General features: G+C 52.8%; 1 protein-coding gene across 1 annotated transcript; it reads left to right on the forward strand.

Annotated features, from left to right (window-relative positions):
- Positions 1-4,786: 4,786 nt before the first annotated feature.
- Positions 4,787-8,813, forward strand: AQP6 (aquaporin 6). Its single transcript, XM_049625430.1, has 4 exons — positions 4,787-5,270; positions 6,078-6,236; positions 6,495-6,575; positions 7,233-8,813. Exons 1-4 carry the CDS (start codon positions 4,908-4,910, stop codon positions 7,443-7,445), a joined length of 816 nt encoding a protein of 271 aa, XP_049481387.1. The 5' UTR covers positions 4,787-4,907; the 3' UTR covers positions 7,446-8,813.
- The last annotated feature ends 7,854 nt before the right edge of the window (positions 8,814-16,667 follow it).

Consider the following 16,667-nt stretch of genomic DNA (forward strand, 5'->3'; position numbering starts at 1 on the left):
ACATGACTCAGGTACAGGCACAGACACGACTGGGAGGCTGGCCTCTCCCTCCAGCGCAGCGACCTGCGTTCCTTTTCTGGATGGGCCCCAGGGGGAGCATAAGGAGGTGAACGGTGGGCCTATGGGAGACAGATCTTCAGGGGTGGGTGGGGCACCCACCTGGCCTGGCCAGAGGACGAGAGGGGTCCAAGGCCTTTGGGCGGACAAGTTGCAGCGGCGGGCTGTTTGGCCAGCAGAGGGCGCTGTGTTCCTTGGTGTGTGATCCGCGCGGCTGGGTCCGGAGCCCACAGAAGCCTGCGCACACATGAACACGCACACAGTAACCCCGCGCGTCTACGCTGACCTTCACTTGTACCCAAGGGGCTGTGTCTTCTCGGCATTGACTGCTCCGTGTGTGTGTGTGTGTGTGTGTGTGTGTGAGAGAGAGAGAGAGAGAGAGAGAGAGAGAGAGAGAAAGAGCCACATCAACCCACTTCCATTCTGTCACAGGGCTGGTGAGGACCAGCCTGGCTCCCTGTGTTCTCAGAGGGGCATATGTGTGCATCACACCCAAGCACACACATGCTCAGTCACCCCTGACCCTCTGCTCCACCTAGAAATGGAACCTGGGAAGAGCCTTGATTCCTCCCCCTCTCTGCCCAGGGGCTGCTGGTTTTCACCAGGTAGGAAGGTGGACTTGGGGACACAATGGGGAGACGGAGGAGGGCTGGGCTTAAAGGCAGAGAAAGGACGTAAGGCTGGCTGTCTAGGGGGGTGGACAGGACGAGGGGTTGAGGAGAGGGTTGGCTCTCGGAGCCTCAGCTTCCTCGGTCAGGTGCGGATGAAGCCTCCACAATTCGGGAGGATTGGTGAGATGACGCGAGGGAAGCTGCCTTGAACCCTTCCCTTTCTGGAGGGCTTTCGTTCTCCCTGCTCTCCCAGTATGTCCCCTCCCTTTTGCTCCCTCTCCATTCCCCAAGCTGAGAGGACCTCGGTCAGAGCTCACACTGCCCCTTGTGCACATGCACCTATACACACCCCGCTCCCTGACAGACACAGCCACCCCAGCGGGCTGGAGCGCCCAGAGACAGGGCTCTAGGAGGCTAAAAGCACACGGCCACCTGACAGGCATCTGTAGACAGCCAGGTGTGGGGCCTTGGCAAAAAGCCTCTGAGCATAAGGGACCTCAGAGCTTAGCAGTAGAGCCCAGGACTGGCGGGGTCCGGGGAGGAGCTGGCGTGGGAGCAAGCCCTGGACAAGGCTCACTTGGCCTCAGGGGCTGAAGGACCTTGTTCTGGGCCAGACAGGGCCACAGGAGGCTCAGCTCTAGGCCAGCTGGAGACAAGAGCTGCTCTTGTACTTGATTCTCTCAGCCTCCAGAGCCCAGAGCAGGAGCCACTAGCCTTGGAACTGCCACAGCAGCCAGGACCCCTCCCAGCCCTGCTCAGTCCTCACACCCCTCTCACTGGAGAGGTGAGGGGAGCGGCAATCCTAACAGCCAAAGTTTTCTGGCTCAGAGACACTCTTCTGGTGTCAGCACATTTGCCCCTGATGACACATGGGGAAGTGGGAATTGTCTCCATTTAAAAACGGGGAAACTGAGCTCACAGAAGTTACATATTGGTCAGGGGTGAAGTATACACGGCAGTGTGCAATTGCTTTTGCTTGTATTATCTTATCGAAGGCTCTTAACAGACAGGCATTAGTGCTGCTTGGTGGACAGGTGCAGAAAGCGAAGCTAGGTAAGGTGTCGGGAAGCCCTTTGAGGCCCTGTCTGCAGGAAGGGAGAGAGAGAGATGCCCTTGAGGTTCCCTAGGACAACCCCTAGGCAGAGAACCTACCGAACTAGGGAGGAATGTCACCTACACTACCCCTGTGGCCACATTCCTTCATTTCTCGAGCATTTATTGAAAGCCTCTTTTATACCAGGCAAGCATGGGAGTTTGCACTGGAACAGGGGAGGCACTAAGGAGGTCGAAGCCAGAAGTAGCCACTGGCTGGAGGGGAATATCAGGGGAGGCTTCAGGGTGGAACTAGACCTGAGCAAAGTCTTGAAAGGGAGACAAAGAGGAAAGGCATAAGAAGCCAATGGTCTCTCTACTACAGGATTTTCTAGGCCTGTTATCAAGAAGCATCCAGGAGAGGGAGAAGTGAAAACCCCAGAGGAGACTGGAACCAGCCCTGAAAGGGTGTCTGTCACTCAAAGGGAGCCAGGAGCACAAGGAGGAGCCCACCGACTGGATGCAAAAGAAGGGCTGCCTCTTCTTCAGGGCCCGAGGGAAGCTGGTGAGGGCACGGGGCAGTGGCAGGTGAGTTTGTGGCTGGCAGGAAGGATGGGAAGAAGTCTTGCCTGCGAGTGTCTCTTTCCAGGTGGGACAGGAGGCAAGCTGATCCTCTGGAAGAAAGCTGGAATGGGGGCACTTGGAGAGCTTGGGCAAGGTTGGAAGTAGGCCTTAGAAGAATGGGGAGAGAGCGAGCAGACTGAGGATGGCATAAGGATTGCTGAGCAGATCGGCGGCCCCTGCTGAGGCCAGAGACCATGGACTTGTCATGGCAGCAGTCTGCACGGATGGACAAGTTTCTCCAGCAGTGCTCAGCAGTGCAGATCAAGGCAAAGAGCTGTGGAGGAGAATGAAATGGGAGAGATGCAGGAGGTGGGGCAAAGAGAACAGGGAGCCAGGACGGTGGGGCGCTGACCACCTGGGGATCTGGGGGGTCGGGGGAAGGGTGAGGCCAGGAAGGCTGGAAGCACAGAGAGGGAATGAGGGAGGCATTTTACAGGGACTGAGATGGGAGAGGGTGGATGGACAGAACCTATAATTAGAGCTGGATGTTCCCCTGGAAGATTTCAGAGGGTTCGATCCCAGGTGAGACAGGTATGAGGCCGTAAGAATAAGCTGGCTGAGATGAAGTAGATACGAAAGTCACCTGCCTCCAGGAGGTCAGGAAGCTTTTATTCGTCCATTCGTTCACTCAACAGATATTTACTGAGCACCAACTATGGCTAATCCCTGTGCACAGCACTGTATGTGGGGATGAGCGAAATTTGGCTCCTGCTCCCTGAGGGACTCACTGCCTCATTAAGGAGGCACATTAACACCATGACAGCACTCTGTGGTGACTGGAGTGTATGAAAATGCCCAGGTGTGGTGGGAGTACGCAGAGGGGTCCTCCCTCACCCAGGAAAGGAGGTGACACTGAAGTTGAGCCTTAGGGATGAGTTAGGAGTTACCCAAGCAAAGGACGTAGGAAGGGCTCTCTGAGAAGAAGACAGGGCATCCGCCAGGAAAGACCAGCAACGGAGTGTTCCAGAACCACTGGCCCTTTGGTGAGGCCACCGGGTAAAGGATAAAGCAGGGAGCGGGGAGAGATGAGGTAGGAAGAGCAGGATCCCAGAGGACCTTGTAGGCCAGGCATGAGGGACGCTTTGAAGGGATTTTAGCAGAGGAACAGCAGGATCAGATTTGCATTTTAGAACGATCACTCAGGCTGCAGTGTGGATAATTGATTGGAGCTGAGTGAGGGAGCAGACGGAGAGAATGGTTAAAGGCCGCAGGGCAGCAGGGGTGGCAAAAAGAGGGCACAGTCGAGAAATATTTAAGATTCAAAATCAGCAGGATTTGATGCCACTATTGGTTGGGGGCAGGAGGGAGAGGAGGGTCAAGGATGCTTCCCAGGTGCCCCCAACAGAGCTGGAGAAAACAGGAATAGTGCATTTGGGGGGGGGGGCACAGAGAGAGATGAGGGTCTCCTTCTGAGACAGGCTGCATTTGAGGAGCCTAAGGACAACCGGGGGATATCAACTGAGCAGGGAGATTTGGCCAGGGGCAAGGTCAGGGCACACCCGTGTGGTTAAAAGATGAAAACTGTTATCTTAACAGCCACACCGATTCTTCTTAGGGAGAGAAGGAGCACCTTTGTTTGAGAAAATACCTCGACATGCTGCTGGGGTTAAAAGGGAAGAGCCTAGGGCATGGGTGACCTCAGGGCCAGCATTGCCACAAAAAGGGTTCGGCTGCCCTGTGAGAGGCTTGAGCAGAATTGTTCAGGCCCCCGAGAAGGAGGAGAGCAGATAGTGGAGGGGAAAGGGGCTGAAAGGGAGGGGGTGGGCAAGGGAGACAGAAAGGGGCACGGACAATGCAGTGAAGGACCAGTGGAAATTCCCAGCTGGCAGGGGAAATTCTCCACTGCCATGCGTGTCGTCTCATTAGCTGTGGAATAAACCCCTCCTCCCTCTGTCCCCTCTGCACCCACACAGGCCCATGTCCTTAGTAAAGTTGACTCTATTCACATCTGCTTTCTACGAGTAGGGGTTTGGGTGGGAAAGGGAGAAAGAGCTTCATTTCACATCTGGGTTTATGGGGCATAGAATAGTGTGAGCCCATCTGGAGGCAGAGCCTGCAGGCAGAGGGGACCGGGACAACAGGAGCCTCTGAAGCAGGCCTTGGACTTGGGGACCTGGCGAGCTTGCTGCCTCTGAGCTGACATTGGGATGTGAGCACCCTGGAATCCCATGCCCACCATGACTCCTGTACCTGCCACCCTTGGGCCAGGCCTGTGCCTGCCGCAGAGTGAGGCCCGTCCAGCTTGGAAACCTGGAGGTTCCAGCTCAGCACCTGGAGGCCGCCCCCCTCCCCCAGCTGTCAGGTGAGCTCAGGGTGGGGCAAGCGTGTGAGCACCACTCCTTATATGAGCCCCGCACCTCCCACCCACCCAGACACACATAATCCTGTGCGCCTGCTCCCTGCACAATCTGACCAGGTGGGGGCCAGAGGAGCCTCAACACAGTGAGACAGCCAGAGCAGGCCAGAGGCAAGAGACCCCAGGAGACAGCGAAGATCAGAGGCAAGAGGCCCCAGGAGTAGAGGCGGGAGCCAAAGCAGCAGGACCAGGACACCGTGTGGCCAGGCGGGTGAGGCTTGGCCAGGATGCTGCTGGGCCAGCTCTGGAGAGCTATCAGCAAGGAGCTGTTTGCTGAGTTCCTGGCCACAGGGCTGTACGTGTTCTTTGGTGTGGGCTCCAGTCTGCCCTGGCCCTCGGCGCGTCCCACCATGCTACAGACCGCCATCACCTTCAACCTGGTCACGGCCGTGGCTGTGCAGGTCACCTGGAAGGCCAGTGGGGCCCACATCAACCCTGCTGTGACGCTGGCCTTCCTCGTGAGCTCCCAAATCTCCCTGCCCCGTGCCGTGGCCTATGTGGCTGCTCAGCTGACGGGGGCCATTGTGGGGGCCTCAGTGCTTTATGCGGTCATACCAGGAGACATCCAAGAGACCCTTGGGATTAACATGGTAGGTGCAGGGAGGGTCACCCAGCAGGGCCAGAAAAGGGATGCCCACACAGGTGGTAAGGGTGGAGGACCAGGCCTGAGGAGAGGGGACAGGGAGGTGATAACTTGACTACGTGCTCCTTACCTGCTCTGGGCTGGGCCCTGGGACCCAGGGGAACCAGACTGTGGCCTTAGTGCAGGCAGAGCAGGAGTGGGGTTATGGTACGAGGAACAGGTAGAACAGAGAGAAGCTGTAACTAAGAAGTAAGAGTCAGGGAAGGACCAGGCATTTAAGAGGCAGGGTAGCTTGGGGGGGGGGGGAGGGCTGTGGGTAATGCAGGAGACCTGGCATGCCCTTCTTCTCTCCAGGTCCGCCCCATGTGCCCTGCTCCTCTGTGTTCCCATGTTCCTCCTTCCTCAGCACCCTGAGGCCTCACTCCTCCAGATTCCCCTAATCATCTATCCTTCCACCTACTTCCCCAAGTCTCCTCCTTCCACTCCTACCCACGGTCTCCTCCCAGGCTGCTTGAAAACATGCACCCCAGCTGCTCTGAGCCTTCCCTTCCCCACCAGTCCTGAGCCTGTCGCCAGCTACTGGCCTCAACAAACCGGTGGGCTAGGAGGGGGTGCCACGCGTTTCTGCAGGCAGCAAATGTCCAGGGCTGACCCGAACTCTACTGCCAGCTGTCCCCGATCCTTCATCTCCTTAAGTCCTGGACTTGGCGGTGGTGAGGCATCACCTCCTCACAGTGAGGCAATGAGGTCCAATGGGGTCGCCAACCCCTGGCAGAGACCCCTTCGCCTCCAGCATAGCCTCCTCCTCACCCAGGTCCAGAGTAACGTCTCAACTGGCCAGGCCGTGGCAGTGGAGCTGGTTCTGACCCTGCAGTTGGTGCTCTGTGTTTTTGCTTCCACCAACAACCGTCAAGCATCGGGCTCCCCAGCTATCGTGATTGGGATCTCTGTGGCATTGGGCCATCTCATTGGGGTAAGAGGCAAAGAGGGCACTGTGTGTATGCACACACTGATCCCTCCTTGGGGAGACTGCAGAGGCCCTGAAGGCCAGGAAGTGTCCCTCCCTGAGCCCCTAATGCGTTGGGCCGAGGCTGTGTTCCCACAGTCCGGGCCCAGGATACGGCAGTGCCCAAGGCGGGTGCCGGGGCTCTAAGCCAGGGCAGAGGAGGCTGTCCCCTCCCAGGCCTGCTTTAAGCCTCCTCACACCACAAACCTCCACTTGCCCCTCCAGATCTACTTCACCGGCTGCTCCATGAACCCAGCCCGCTCCTTTGGCCCCGCCATCGTCGTTGGGAAGTTCACGGTCCACTGGGTGAGAGCCTGTACTGGCAGCCATTAGGTGGGGAGAGCCTGAGCAGGGGAGATAGGGATTGTGGCTTTCACCAGCGGTGGGTTCACAGGGACTTGGGGAGACAAGGCCCCCTACCACAGGCCATCTTGACCCCCAGAGGAGGTTTCCCTAAGCTCAGAAGACAAAAGCGAGTATCCTGGCTTGTATTTCCTGTCTTTCCAGCTTCAATAGCCCAGAGTACCCAGTGGAATGTCCATAAATGGGCCAGGACAGGAGATGCAGCCTTGGCCCAGGCCTTAAGTCCTGGCTGTTTCCTTATTCACTTTCTCCAGCTGGACCAGTTTCCAAACTTGGATAAAGAAAAAGACAAACAGAAATAGACACACACACCAGCAGAGACAGGAACAGCACTAGCCAGGGCTTCTGGTTGGAACACGGGAGGGGAGAGGAGGGAAACAGAGTGGTGAGGAGACTGGGCCCGCCCTATTGAAGGCAAGGTCACCTCACCTGCAGGGACCTGAAAGGCAGAACACCTGCTTCTCAATTTTGTCAACTTGCAGCAGCTCGAGGGGTCCCGGACGACAGAGCCAACACTAGGGAGGCGGGCAGGGATCCCAAAGCTACCCTATGATCCTCATAGCTCCTGACTGGGGCACCTACTTCTCTCTGCTTTTGCAGATCTTCTGGGTGGGACCCCTGACAGGAGCTGTCCTGGCTTCGCTGATCTACAACTTTATCCTGTTCCCTGACACCAGAACCATGGCCCAGCGACTGGTCATCCTCATGGGCACTGAAGAAGTGGAGAAAATGACAGGGGTGGAGCCCAAGAAGAAAGAATCCCAGTGCAGTTCAGGGGACACTGAAATGGGCAATGCATGTCAGGTGGTATAGAACTTGGCCCCCACCTTCCGGCTTCTGAGAGGCGCCCTTTAGGTGGGTAGCATGCCTCGTAGAACTAGACTTCAGGTTTTACAAGGAAAGCGGGGTTGGGGGTAGATGAGGGCAGGAAAGACGGGGAGGCTTGGCCTCTTGTCCTAACAGGGTGGGCAGGGAATGCCACTCCCTATCCCTGGCATTATATTTCTGGATAGAAAGAATCTGGGGAGCAAATCTGTTCAGTTTCCTCCTCCTACATCTCTTAATGGGACAGAGCAGAAGGAGGCAGGGGAATTCATGACTGTCCTCCCCTTCTCTCATCCATCTGGACTCTGGTGGGCATCCTGGGCCTCCAGACCCCCTTGTCTTGAGTATTGGAGCCCAGACAGCCACTCAGCTTAGACACTAAGAGATGTAGAGGCCTCGGGGAGCCCCAACTTCTCACCCCACCCTTGGCGGGGAGAGCCAGACTTCCCAGAAGAATCAGGCCCCAGGACAGTCTCTGAGCTCCTCAAAGGTATTATCTCTGCTCTTGGGTATGGTTTGGGGGCTAGGGACCTGCCCTCAGTGTGGGGGCTTCCTGAGGACAGAGACAGCCCTTCCAATAGATCTTCATTCCTCACACCTCCAAATGCTCAGGAGAGGACCCCATCCTTGGGAAGCGCTGACACAAAGAGGAGCCTTTTCTAGGGCTGGCAGAGGGGCAGCATATAGGCAAGGGAGGTTTGGGCCAAACAGGCCTTTTCCAGGTGTTTGCCCACCTTCCATCCCCCATCCCCATTCATGGGAGCAATCCAGAGAGCGGGGGAAGTCCCTATCCCAGCCCCCAGCCCATGACCTGGGCCACAAGCTGTCTCCAGCCTCATTCTCAGTTCTACCAAGATCCTCAAAATGCTATTAAGTCCAAGGATGGTAAGAACTCAGGAATGACCCAAGAAACCAAGATTTGCCTTCAGTGCCTCTGAAGGACTCCTAGGTCTCAATTGGTTTGCTAATATTTACAAGCTGCTGTAAACATACTCTCCCCATGACTTGGGGTCCTACCTGGATCTCGGCTTCCCCAGCTATAAAATGGGCATAGTCCTCCCCCAGGGCCTGCTGTGAAAACAAGAGATTGGAAAATGTTTTTGGAAGTTAAAATGCTTAAAAAACAAACAATAAATGATGATTATTGTAGCTGTTACTGTAATTATCGGGTTTGAATACAATTGCTTTTGGTAATGGGAGGGAGGAAGAAAGAGAGAGATGGGGGGATGATTGAGAGGGAGGGAAAAGAGAGTACATTTTTCTCCTTTCATCTGTTCCACTTACACGGGGCCCTGCCTCCTTCTCTCCTGGGTCTGCTGACCTGGGAGCTTTGTGTGTGTGTGTGGAGGGGGGGTGAGGGGGGACACCGGAACAAAGAGACAAGCCAATAAAAGTCAGTTCTTCTCATCTCTATGGTGCTCATCACCATGGTACCCTGAGATACAGCAACCAAATCCATAAAAAAGATAGGTCCTTTTCCATGATGTCTCCAAAGGCGCTGGGGATGGGAGGGGCTACCAAAGTCTTTCAAGGGCAGGGTGACAGAACAAGAGCTGAGTCCCCAAGTGCTCGTGGCCACAGCGGCCGTGTTCAGCGTTCTATAATATTGTCAGTGCAGAATACTATTCACATCTCTCCAAGCCGGGCCCCACTCATCCATCTTCACAATCTCTCAGAGCCCAGAGGCTTCTCGTGCCCTTTCATAAGCAGGGACAGCTGGGTGTGTGTGTGTGTGTGTGCGCGCGCACACGCGCGTATAGAGGATGTAATTGACTTGCTAAAGGTCACCCAGCTCAGTACCACAGCCCCCTAAGGTCTCCCCAGCTCCAGCTTAGAATTCTCCAAAATAGAGCTCCGGGGGGGCTTATCTGAGCTGCAGCCAGAGGAGGGAAGGAAACAAGAACTAGAAGGTTGAAGAGGGCAGGAGGGGTGGAGCTCCTGCAGTGGGCTCTGAAGCTCCTAGACAAATTGTCTCCGCGTCCCCAGAGCAGAGCACACACTGGGTGCTCAATAAAAGTTTGATGAATGAATGACTGAGGCCGGGCGACTGGGGAAGGAGGGGAGGCAGTAATTGATCAAGAGGAGAATTCAGGAGTTACAAGTTCAGACGAGCCGGGATGAGAGCAGCTGAGGATGCCTATGCTCCAAGGGAGGGGCAGCTGGACGAGAGTGCACACCCACACTTGAGCCCCCCACCCCCCAACCCAACTACTCCAGAGCAGACTGTGTAACCTCTGTCTCAGGAACTTCCAGGCCAAAAACGTAAGGGGATCTGCTTGGAGAGAGAGCTGGGGGCTAATTTCACAACTAGATCTTTAGAGTTGTGCTCTGTCAGAACAGACTAGAGCAAGAAGACACAAGCTTCATGAAAAGTGAGGAAATAGGTTAGAATCTGAAAAGCATCCAAAGTTAGACACAGGAATGAGTAACCAAAGGTTAGTTTCTCCTTCTCTGGAGCCCTTTAATAGGACAGCCAGCCATCTGTTTGGATGAGGGAAGGGCTGGCCCTCAGGGAGCCAAATTCAGAGGTTCCAGCCAGGGGCAATGAAGCTTCACAGTCCCGGCCCCTAGGTCTGGATGGGGGGCAGGACCATGGGGAGGACGGAGACCCAACCAGGCAGACCCTTGGTGCGCCCGCCCTTCCTCCTGTTTGTCAGGGGAAGTTTTTAATTAATGGTGTGTAATCTGATCTGGCCCTTCTCCCTGCTGAGCACTGCCTTCAATCAGTGGAGCCATCTGCAATTGCAATTCATAATTCTCCCAAAAGGGAGGGGGTGCCTTGGTGATTAATACAATTAGCCTTCTATGTTGATGATTGTCTTAGCAGGAGCAGATGATGTGAGCACAGAGCCTGGGCTGTCGCTTCCCCATTGGCTGGCAGGAAGCCCCTCTCCACTTCCCGCCCCCACTGCTACCTCGGGGCTGTAAAGAGGACACACTGGGACCACACTGTGCAAGGCTGAAGGGAGAGCCCAGGAAGGGGCCAAGCTCTGGAACACATTTAGGCTCCTCGGACTTTGGACTGAGGGGAGAGGAGGAGAAGGCTGGAGAATTATCCAGAGACTTCCACCTTCCAAACAAAATCACTTTGACTTAAAGGTTTCTGTGCACCATGGTTTAAATTAAAAAAAAAAAAAAAAAAAAAAAAAAAAGACTACATGAAGGTATAATATGGGTTGAAAGGGTTGAAAACATTTAAATATAGGCTCAGGCAGTTATGTAGCTGTGTGAACTTGAGCAAGTTTCTTAAGGATCCTGCCTCACTTTCCTCATCTGGAGAATGGGGTCTATGTGATAAGAGGGCTGGAACCACATGGGATGTATGTGTTTAGCAAGGCACCTGACACAGATCTCAGTGGCTGGTAGGGCTGTCCCCATCTCTGCGGTAGACTGCAGTTCCCTCTGCCAATGGCTCAGCAGCCTCCCCGGCAGTTTCAAATGCAGCCCAGTTGCAGCCCAGCCGGCTAGTACTAAAGAAGGAAACACTTCCTCCCCATTCCCCAGCCTTAGTTAGCTTAAGCAAAGGAGTGTGTGTGTATGAGTCTGTTGGGGGGAGGAAGATCCCAGAGGAAAGGAGTCAAGAATCAAACCCAAAGGGCTCCTGGCTGACTCAGAAGAACATGCAACCAGATCTTGGGGTTGTGAGTTCAAGCCCCACATTGGCTTTTATTACTAAAAATAAGTAAACTTAAAAAAAAAAAAAAAAAAAAAAAGAATCAAACCCAAGAAAGAAAGAAATACCTCCCAAGAACAGAGAACTGGAGCACTGGAGTGATCATGGCTGAGAGCTGGTTTGTGGAAAGACTGAGGGAATGAGAGTAAGGAGTCTGGGCAGATATAAGGGGGTAAAAAGATGCAGGGCTTTGAACATCTGGAATTTTATATGAAAGCTAAGAAAACATAAGGGGAGCAGCCATCGTTGCTGAGGGTTTAAAAGGTAGCACAGGGGCGCCTGGGTGGCTCAGTCAGTTAAGCGTCCGACTTCGGCTCAGGTCATGATCTCGCGGTTCGTGAGTTCAAGCCCCGAGTCGGGCTCTGTGCTGACAGCTCAGAGCCTGGAGCCTGTTTCAGATTCTGTGTCTCCCTCTCTCTCTCTGACCCTCCCCCATTCATGCTCTGTCTCTGTCTCAAAAATAAATAAACGTTAAAAAAACAATTAAAAAAAATAAAAATAAAAGGTAGCACATATCAAAGTCTGTGATCTCTGATCTATAATAAGGTCAAATGATCTGCAACAAGCTGATTGGGGTCTTGATGGGAGAGTGCACTGGGTCAGGAGAAGCGATGGGCTCAGTCCCTCCGGGCCCACAGCACTGCACTTCACGACCTGAAGCAGCACGAGAAGAGAGCTCCCGATCGAGAGGGATGTTAACCCCAAGCCAGTGCCAGGCCCCAGCAATGTCAGGTGGAAGACAGGGAGTGAGGAAGGGAAGGGAGAAGTTAAGAGCTAATCAAGAAGCATCTGGCCAAATAGTGGCCACTTGGGTAGCTGGGGCGGGGGGTCTGCACAGCCAAGTTGTGCAATCACCTCTCAGGGAGGGGCAGCTACACTGAGGAGCAGTGCATAGTTAGCAAAAGCTGGAGGGGAGCTCGGTTAGTGAAGGTGGTTTATGGGAGTGTGGTGTCCGACAGCACTAATTAATAGACTGCAGTTAATGCGTAGAAAAGGAGGAAGTGAAAACTGTGTCAGAGCTCTGATTAAGTCAGCTAAAGGGGCAGTTATTGCTAGAGCTGGGTCCCTGGTGGCAGGGACCAACAACTCCACTCCAGCCCCACGGACATATGGAACGAGGCCCAGCCAGGCCAGGGCCCAGGCCGAGATCAGAGGAGAGGCCAGGACAGTCGCTGGGGATGTCCAGTTATGAGGCACCAGGCTGGAGGTGCCTCTCCGCCCAGAACGTGCTTCCCGGCCCTCTCTAGCTGCCCTGTTCATCCTGAGACGCAGCTATAATGTCATCACCTCTGAGGCTCTTATGCCTCCAGCCGCCCACTCCTGAGCTCCCACAGCACTCTGCACACACCTCCATCCTGGCACTGAACACCCCTCTGGAGTTGTTTGAACACCTCTATTGGAACATGAAGACCTTCTTAAACAAAATTATGTTTTTATTCTACTCCTTGTCTCAGGGCAACAGTTTCCTTAACTTGACTGTCTTTTTTTTTTTTTTATGGGTCCCCGAACGATGGCCTTCCAGTTTCAAGGGAGGAAAGACCTCTGATATTCTGGATTTGGTGAGCAAATTAGACAAAGGATTGCAAGAAATACTCCCAGCTCCCTGCCCAAACAGACCTCTAGTCTCTTTTACGTGTTAAAGCACCCCAATGTTTCAGTACTATGTACTGATTTCAGAACTCCACCAGGAAGTACTATTATTTTGGTCATAGCCTCACTGATTCACAATGGCTTTTCGCTACCTTTCCCCAACTCGGGGGTCACATGAAATGGCTCCAGGATGGGTCATGACTGGGACAGATTTTGATCCTATCCTACACATTGCCTGCCTGCCTCTTTGCGCTAGATGTCCCAAGGCTGAGCCCTGCTTTTCCTATCCTGCAGCCTCCTTCAGATGCAGAGAACTCCCTGTTTTAAAGCTCTTCAACCACAGCTAAGTAGCAGGTTCCCTGGTCTCCACATCTGGTCTAGCCAACAGCCTACCTCCCAGGAACAGCTAACGCTTCTAGCCCAAATAACATGGTTAATAAGATGCACCACTATTTTATGAGCTACTAAAAAAGAAAAACACTGCATTGTATTTGTAAGATGTCATTGATTATAAGATATCCCAATCCTCAGAAATATTTAAAAAATATATTTTAAGTGCATCTTATGACCAAGAAAATGATCATTTCTCCTCTGGATCTTGGCTCTTTACATCAGATTTTATTTATTTTTTTAACGTTTATTTATTTTTGAGACAGAGACAGAGCATGAACGGGGGACGGGCAGAGAGAGAGGAGACAGAATCAGAAGCAGGCTCCAGGCTCTGAGCCATCAGCCCAGAGCCCGACGCGGGGCTCGAACTCACGGACCGCGAGATCGTGACCCGGGCTGAAGTCGGATGCTTAACTGACTGAGCCACCCAGGCGCCCCTCTTTACGTCAGATTTTAAAGCGAAGGGGAATGGAAGGCCAAAGTGGGAACCACATGAGAGGGTCTCAAGTCTTCTTCCTCTAAGGGGGACGGGCACCATTGTCCTCATATGCTCTCAACTCTATTCCAGCTTTTAAATACCCAGGCCACCCAACATGGTAAACATCTCCTCTCCCTCAGTGCCAGGGAGGCCAGTGAAGAAAACCCCATGTTTTTTTATGGAGACAAAATAAAACACAAACCATGTCAAGCAGGGACCACCATTTTTGAGGGGATAATCGCCTAGCACTCCAACACCATTTATCCAACCACTTCCCACCCTACCGGGTTATCTTCCCCAGAGCCTCCAGGCCAGTGCCATGAGAAGATGCCGAGATTAGTCATTTCCTCCTAATCGGGCTAAAACAGCTCCGTTAAGCTGCCGACTGCAGGCAGTTCCCGTTAAAGCAAAGCAGCTGGAAAGGGCTTAGCCCTTTAATGCCAGCAGCTGTATCTCCCCAGTGCGGCTGCTCTGCTGAGGGGCTGGACTCTGTCCAGAAGCATCAGGCGTTTAGCCCCAGTCAACGTATATTAACCTAAGAGGAGAAAGCAGCCAGCTCCCTGGGAGGAGGAGAGGTGGTTCATTTACGCAGCCCACCTGAGGCCTTGCTTTCCAGTGAGGAAGAAAAACCCCAGCCCCTTCGTATGTCTTGCTCTCCTAAAATCTGCACAAACTGTACTATCTCACAGGCAGGAAGAGCTTTCTCTGTGGCAGGAGCAACTCCATTTTATTTTATTATTTTGTAATGCTTATTTAGTTTTTTGAGAGAGAGACAGAGTGGGAACAGGGGAGGGGCAGAGAGAGAGAGGGACACAGAATCAGAAGCAGGCTCCAGGCTCTGAGCTGTCAGCACAGAGCCACACTCGGGGCTTGAACTCATGAGCTGTGAGATCATGACCTAAGCTGAAGTCGGATGCTTAACCGACTGAGCCACCCAAGCACCCCAGCAACTCCATTTTAAAAACTTACCTAAAGACAAATCCACTTGTTTTGACAACAAAAGACTTTAGGCCACTGACCACACAGACTCATTCTCCTTTGAGCTGATTTTGTTCCCTCTGAGGCCTGAAGTATTCTTCTGATGCCAGGTGTGCATATGTGTGGACACAACAGACTGCTTCTTGGAGAGAAATGGGTCCTGGGGTTGATGAGGAAGAAAGCTGAACAGCCCTCAGAAAGCCCTGGCACAGAGCAGGCTGCTCAAGAGAGATCACTTGAAGACTTCTTACTCAAAGCCAGATGGTGAACATGAGATGGGGTGAGAGCTAATGCCACTCAGGGGGAAAGCCAATAAGCTAATCCGCTGACACGTTTCTAGAAGCAGGCTGATGACTTTGGCTCAGAGATTTGCCTATTCTTGGCTCTGAGCTTCAGAGCACACAAGATGCACATAGGTGACCCGAGAACTGACTCCCACAAGGAGGAACGGCAAACATTCACACCAACACATCCTCCTCCTTCCACACAGAAAACAGCCCTGGAGGGGTGCCTGGGTGGCTCAGTCGGTTAAGCGTCCAACTTCGGCTCAGGTCATGATCTTGTGGTTTGTGGCTTTGAGCCCCACATCAGGCTCTGTGCTGACAGCTCAGAGCCTGGAGCCTGCTTCAGATTCTGTGTCGCCCTCTCTCTCTCCCCTTTCCCTGACCATATCTCTCTCTCAAAAATAAATATTAAAAAAGAAGAAGAAAATAGCCCTGGATCACCATGCCCAGGACTTCCACCTCTATAAGACAATAAGCCCAACCATTAAGAAAGACATTCCATTCTCCTGTCCCAAATGCTTTTCCCGGCAGTCTAGGCCACCCTGCTCCTTCTGGGTCATCTATACATAAGCACATCCACATATAGCCCTGAGTGGAATCATTTACATACCTAATAATATTCCAACAGACCCCACAATGCTGATTTAAATAGCAAGCACCACAGCTGAACTCCGGTGGGAGCTCTAATCCCCAGGTTCTTATCCTAGCTAAACTAGAGATTAGTTTGTGGAAATTTATGCCAAATCACCCCTCTGAATTTACCAATTGGGATAAGATCACCTGCCCACCCCACATGGGTGTTGTGACATCAAGTGAGATGATGAATGAAAGCACTTGATATATTGTCGATCACCGTATTGCATTTCCTAGAGGAATCAGTTAATTCCATCTTTACTGATGGCCGGAGAGGATATTAACTGGCAAGTGCTTTATTAGAAATCTAAATATCCACTTACACGTGTCTGAGCCTAGCACGCAGATGGTGTCCAACTGTGTGAGATGTGAGAGCAATCTGTATAAAAACAATGCAACTAAATGAAACTGGCAAGAGTTACAAAGGGAGAAGGTAGACAAAAGGAAAATTCCTGCTTCCAACTCTGAGTCCCTGAAAAGTGGCCTCCTTTCCCATCCCACACAACTGCGGAGGACAAGGCTCCCACACACTACAAGGTTATTCCTGGTGACGTCAAACTGCCTTCTGCCTGACTTCGTGAATAGAAACCATCAACAAATACAGACTCTGAGAACCAGAGTCTAATAAATTACACAAGGTAAGGACCCCCTGGCTCGGGGCCTTCACTTATTTACAAAATAGACCACCTACAGGGAGACTTTTTTTTTTTTTTAAATCACTAAATTCCTAGGTTAAGTGACCAGTCTCCAAATCCTGTTTACACTAAAAGCACAATGACTAACATGCCCCGACTCTGCATGCTTCACAGCTTTTCACACCAGTGGCTGAAACCGGAGTCGTGATCAAGGAAATCATCAAAGCACATGGATCAAGACACCCTACTGTATGCACTGTACCGACTTGAACCCTGAGCTCTGTGCCTCCCTTCCTTCCCAGATCGGGACTCCATAACAGCTCCTTCCCTGCTCACAGCTGAGCCTAAGAAAAGGTGACACGTGATTAAGCAAACCACTGCTCAGTATGCCAGGCTTGCCACAATGGGTCTCCCAGATGCTTTTGCAACGGGAAATCACATACCATATGTATATGAGGTGTGTGTCTGTCTGTCTGAAGCTTGAGGTGGGCAGGGAGGCCCTGCTGTAACAAAACAAACCCAGCAAGGCTGATAGCTTTGCTCCCTGCG

The sequence above is a fragment of the Panthera uncia genome, chromosome B4, assembly GCF_023721935.1.
Source record: "Panthera uncia isolate 11264 chromosome B4, Puncia_PCG_1.0, whole genome shotgun sequence".
NCBI classification, from domain to species: Eukaryota; Metazoa; Chordata; class Mammalia; order Carnivora; family Felidae; genus Panthera; species Panthera uncia.

What these genes read in the sequence shown, in the direction of transcription:
- AQP6 (XM_049625430.1), top strand. Translation starts at nt 4,908, where the DNA reads ATGCTGCTGGGCCAGCTCTGGAGAGCTATCAGCAAGGAGCTGTTTGCT. An exon ending in CATTGGGCCATCTCATTGGG is followed by an intron (nt 6,237 to 6,494) that starts GTAAGAGGCAAA and finishes TTGCCCCTCCAG; the next exon opens with ATCTACTTCACCGGCTGCTC. An exon ending in GGAAGTTCACGGTCCACTGG is followed by an intron (nt 6,576 to 7,232) that starts GTGAGAGCCTGT and finishes CTGCTTTTGCAG; the next exon opens with ATCTTCTGGGTGGGACCCCT.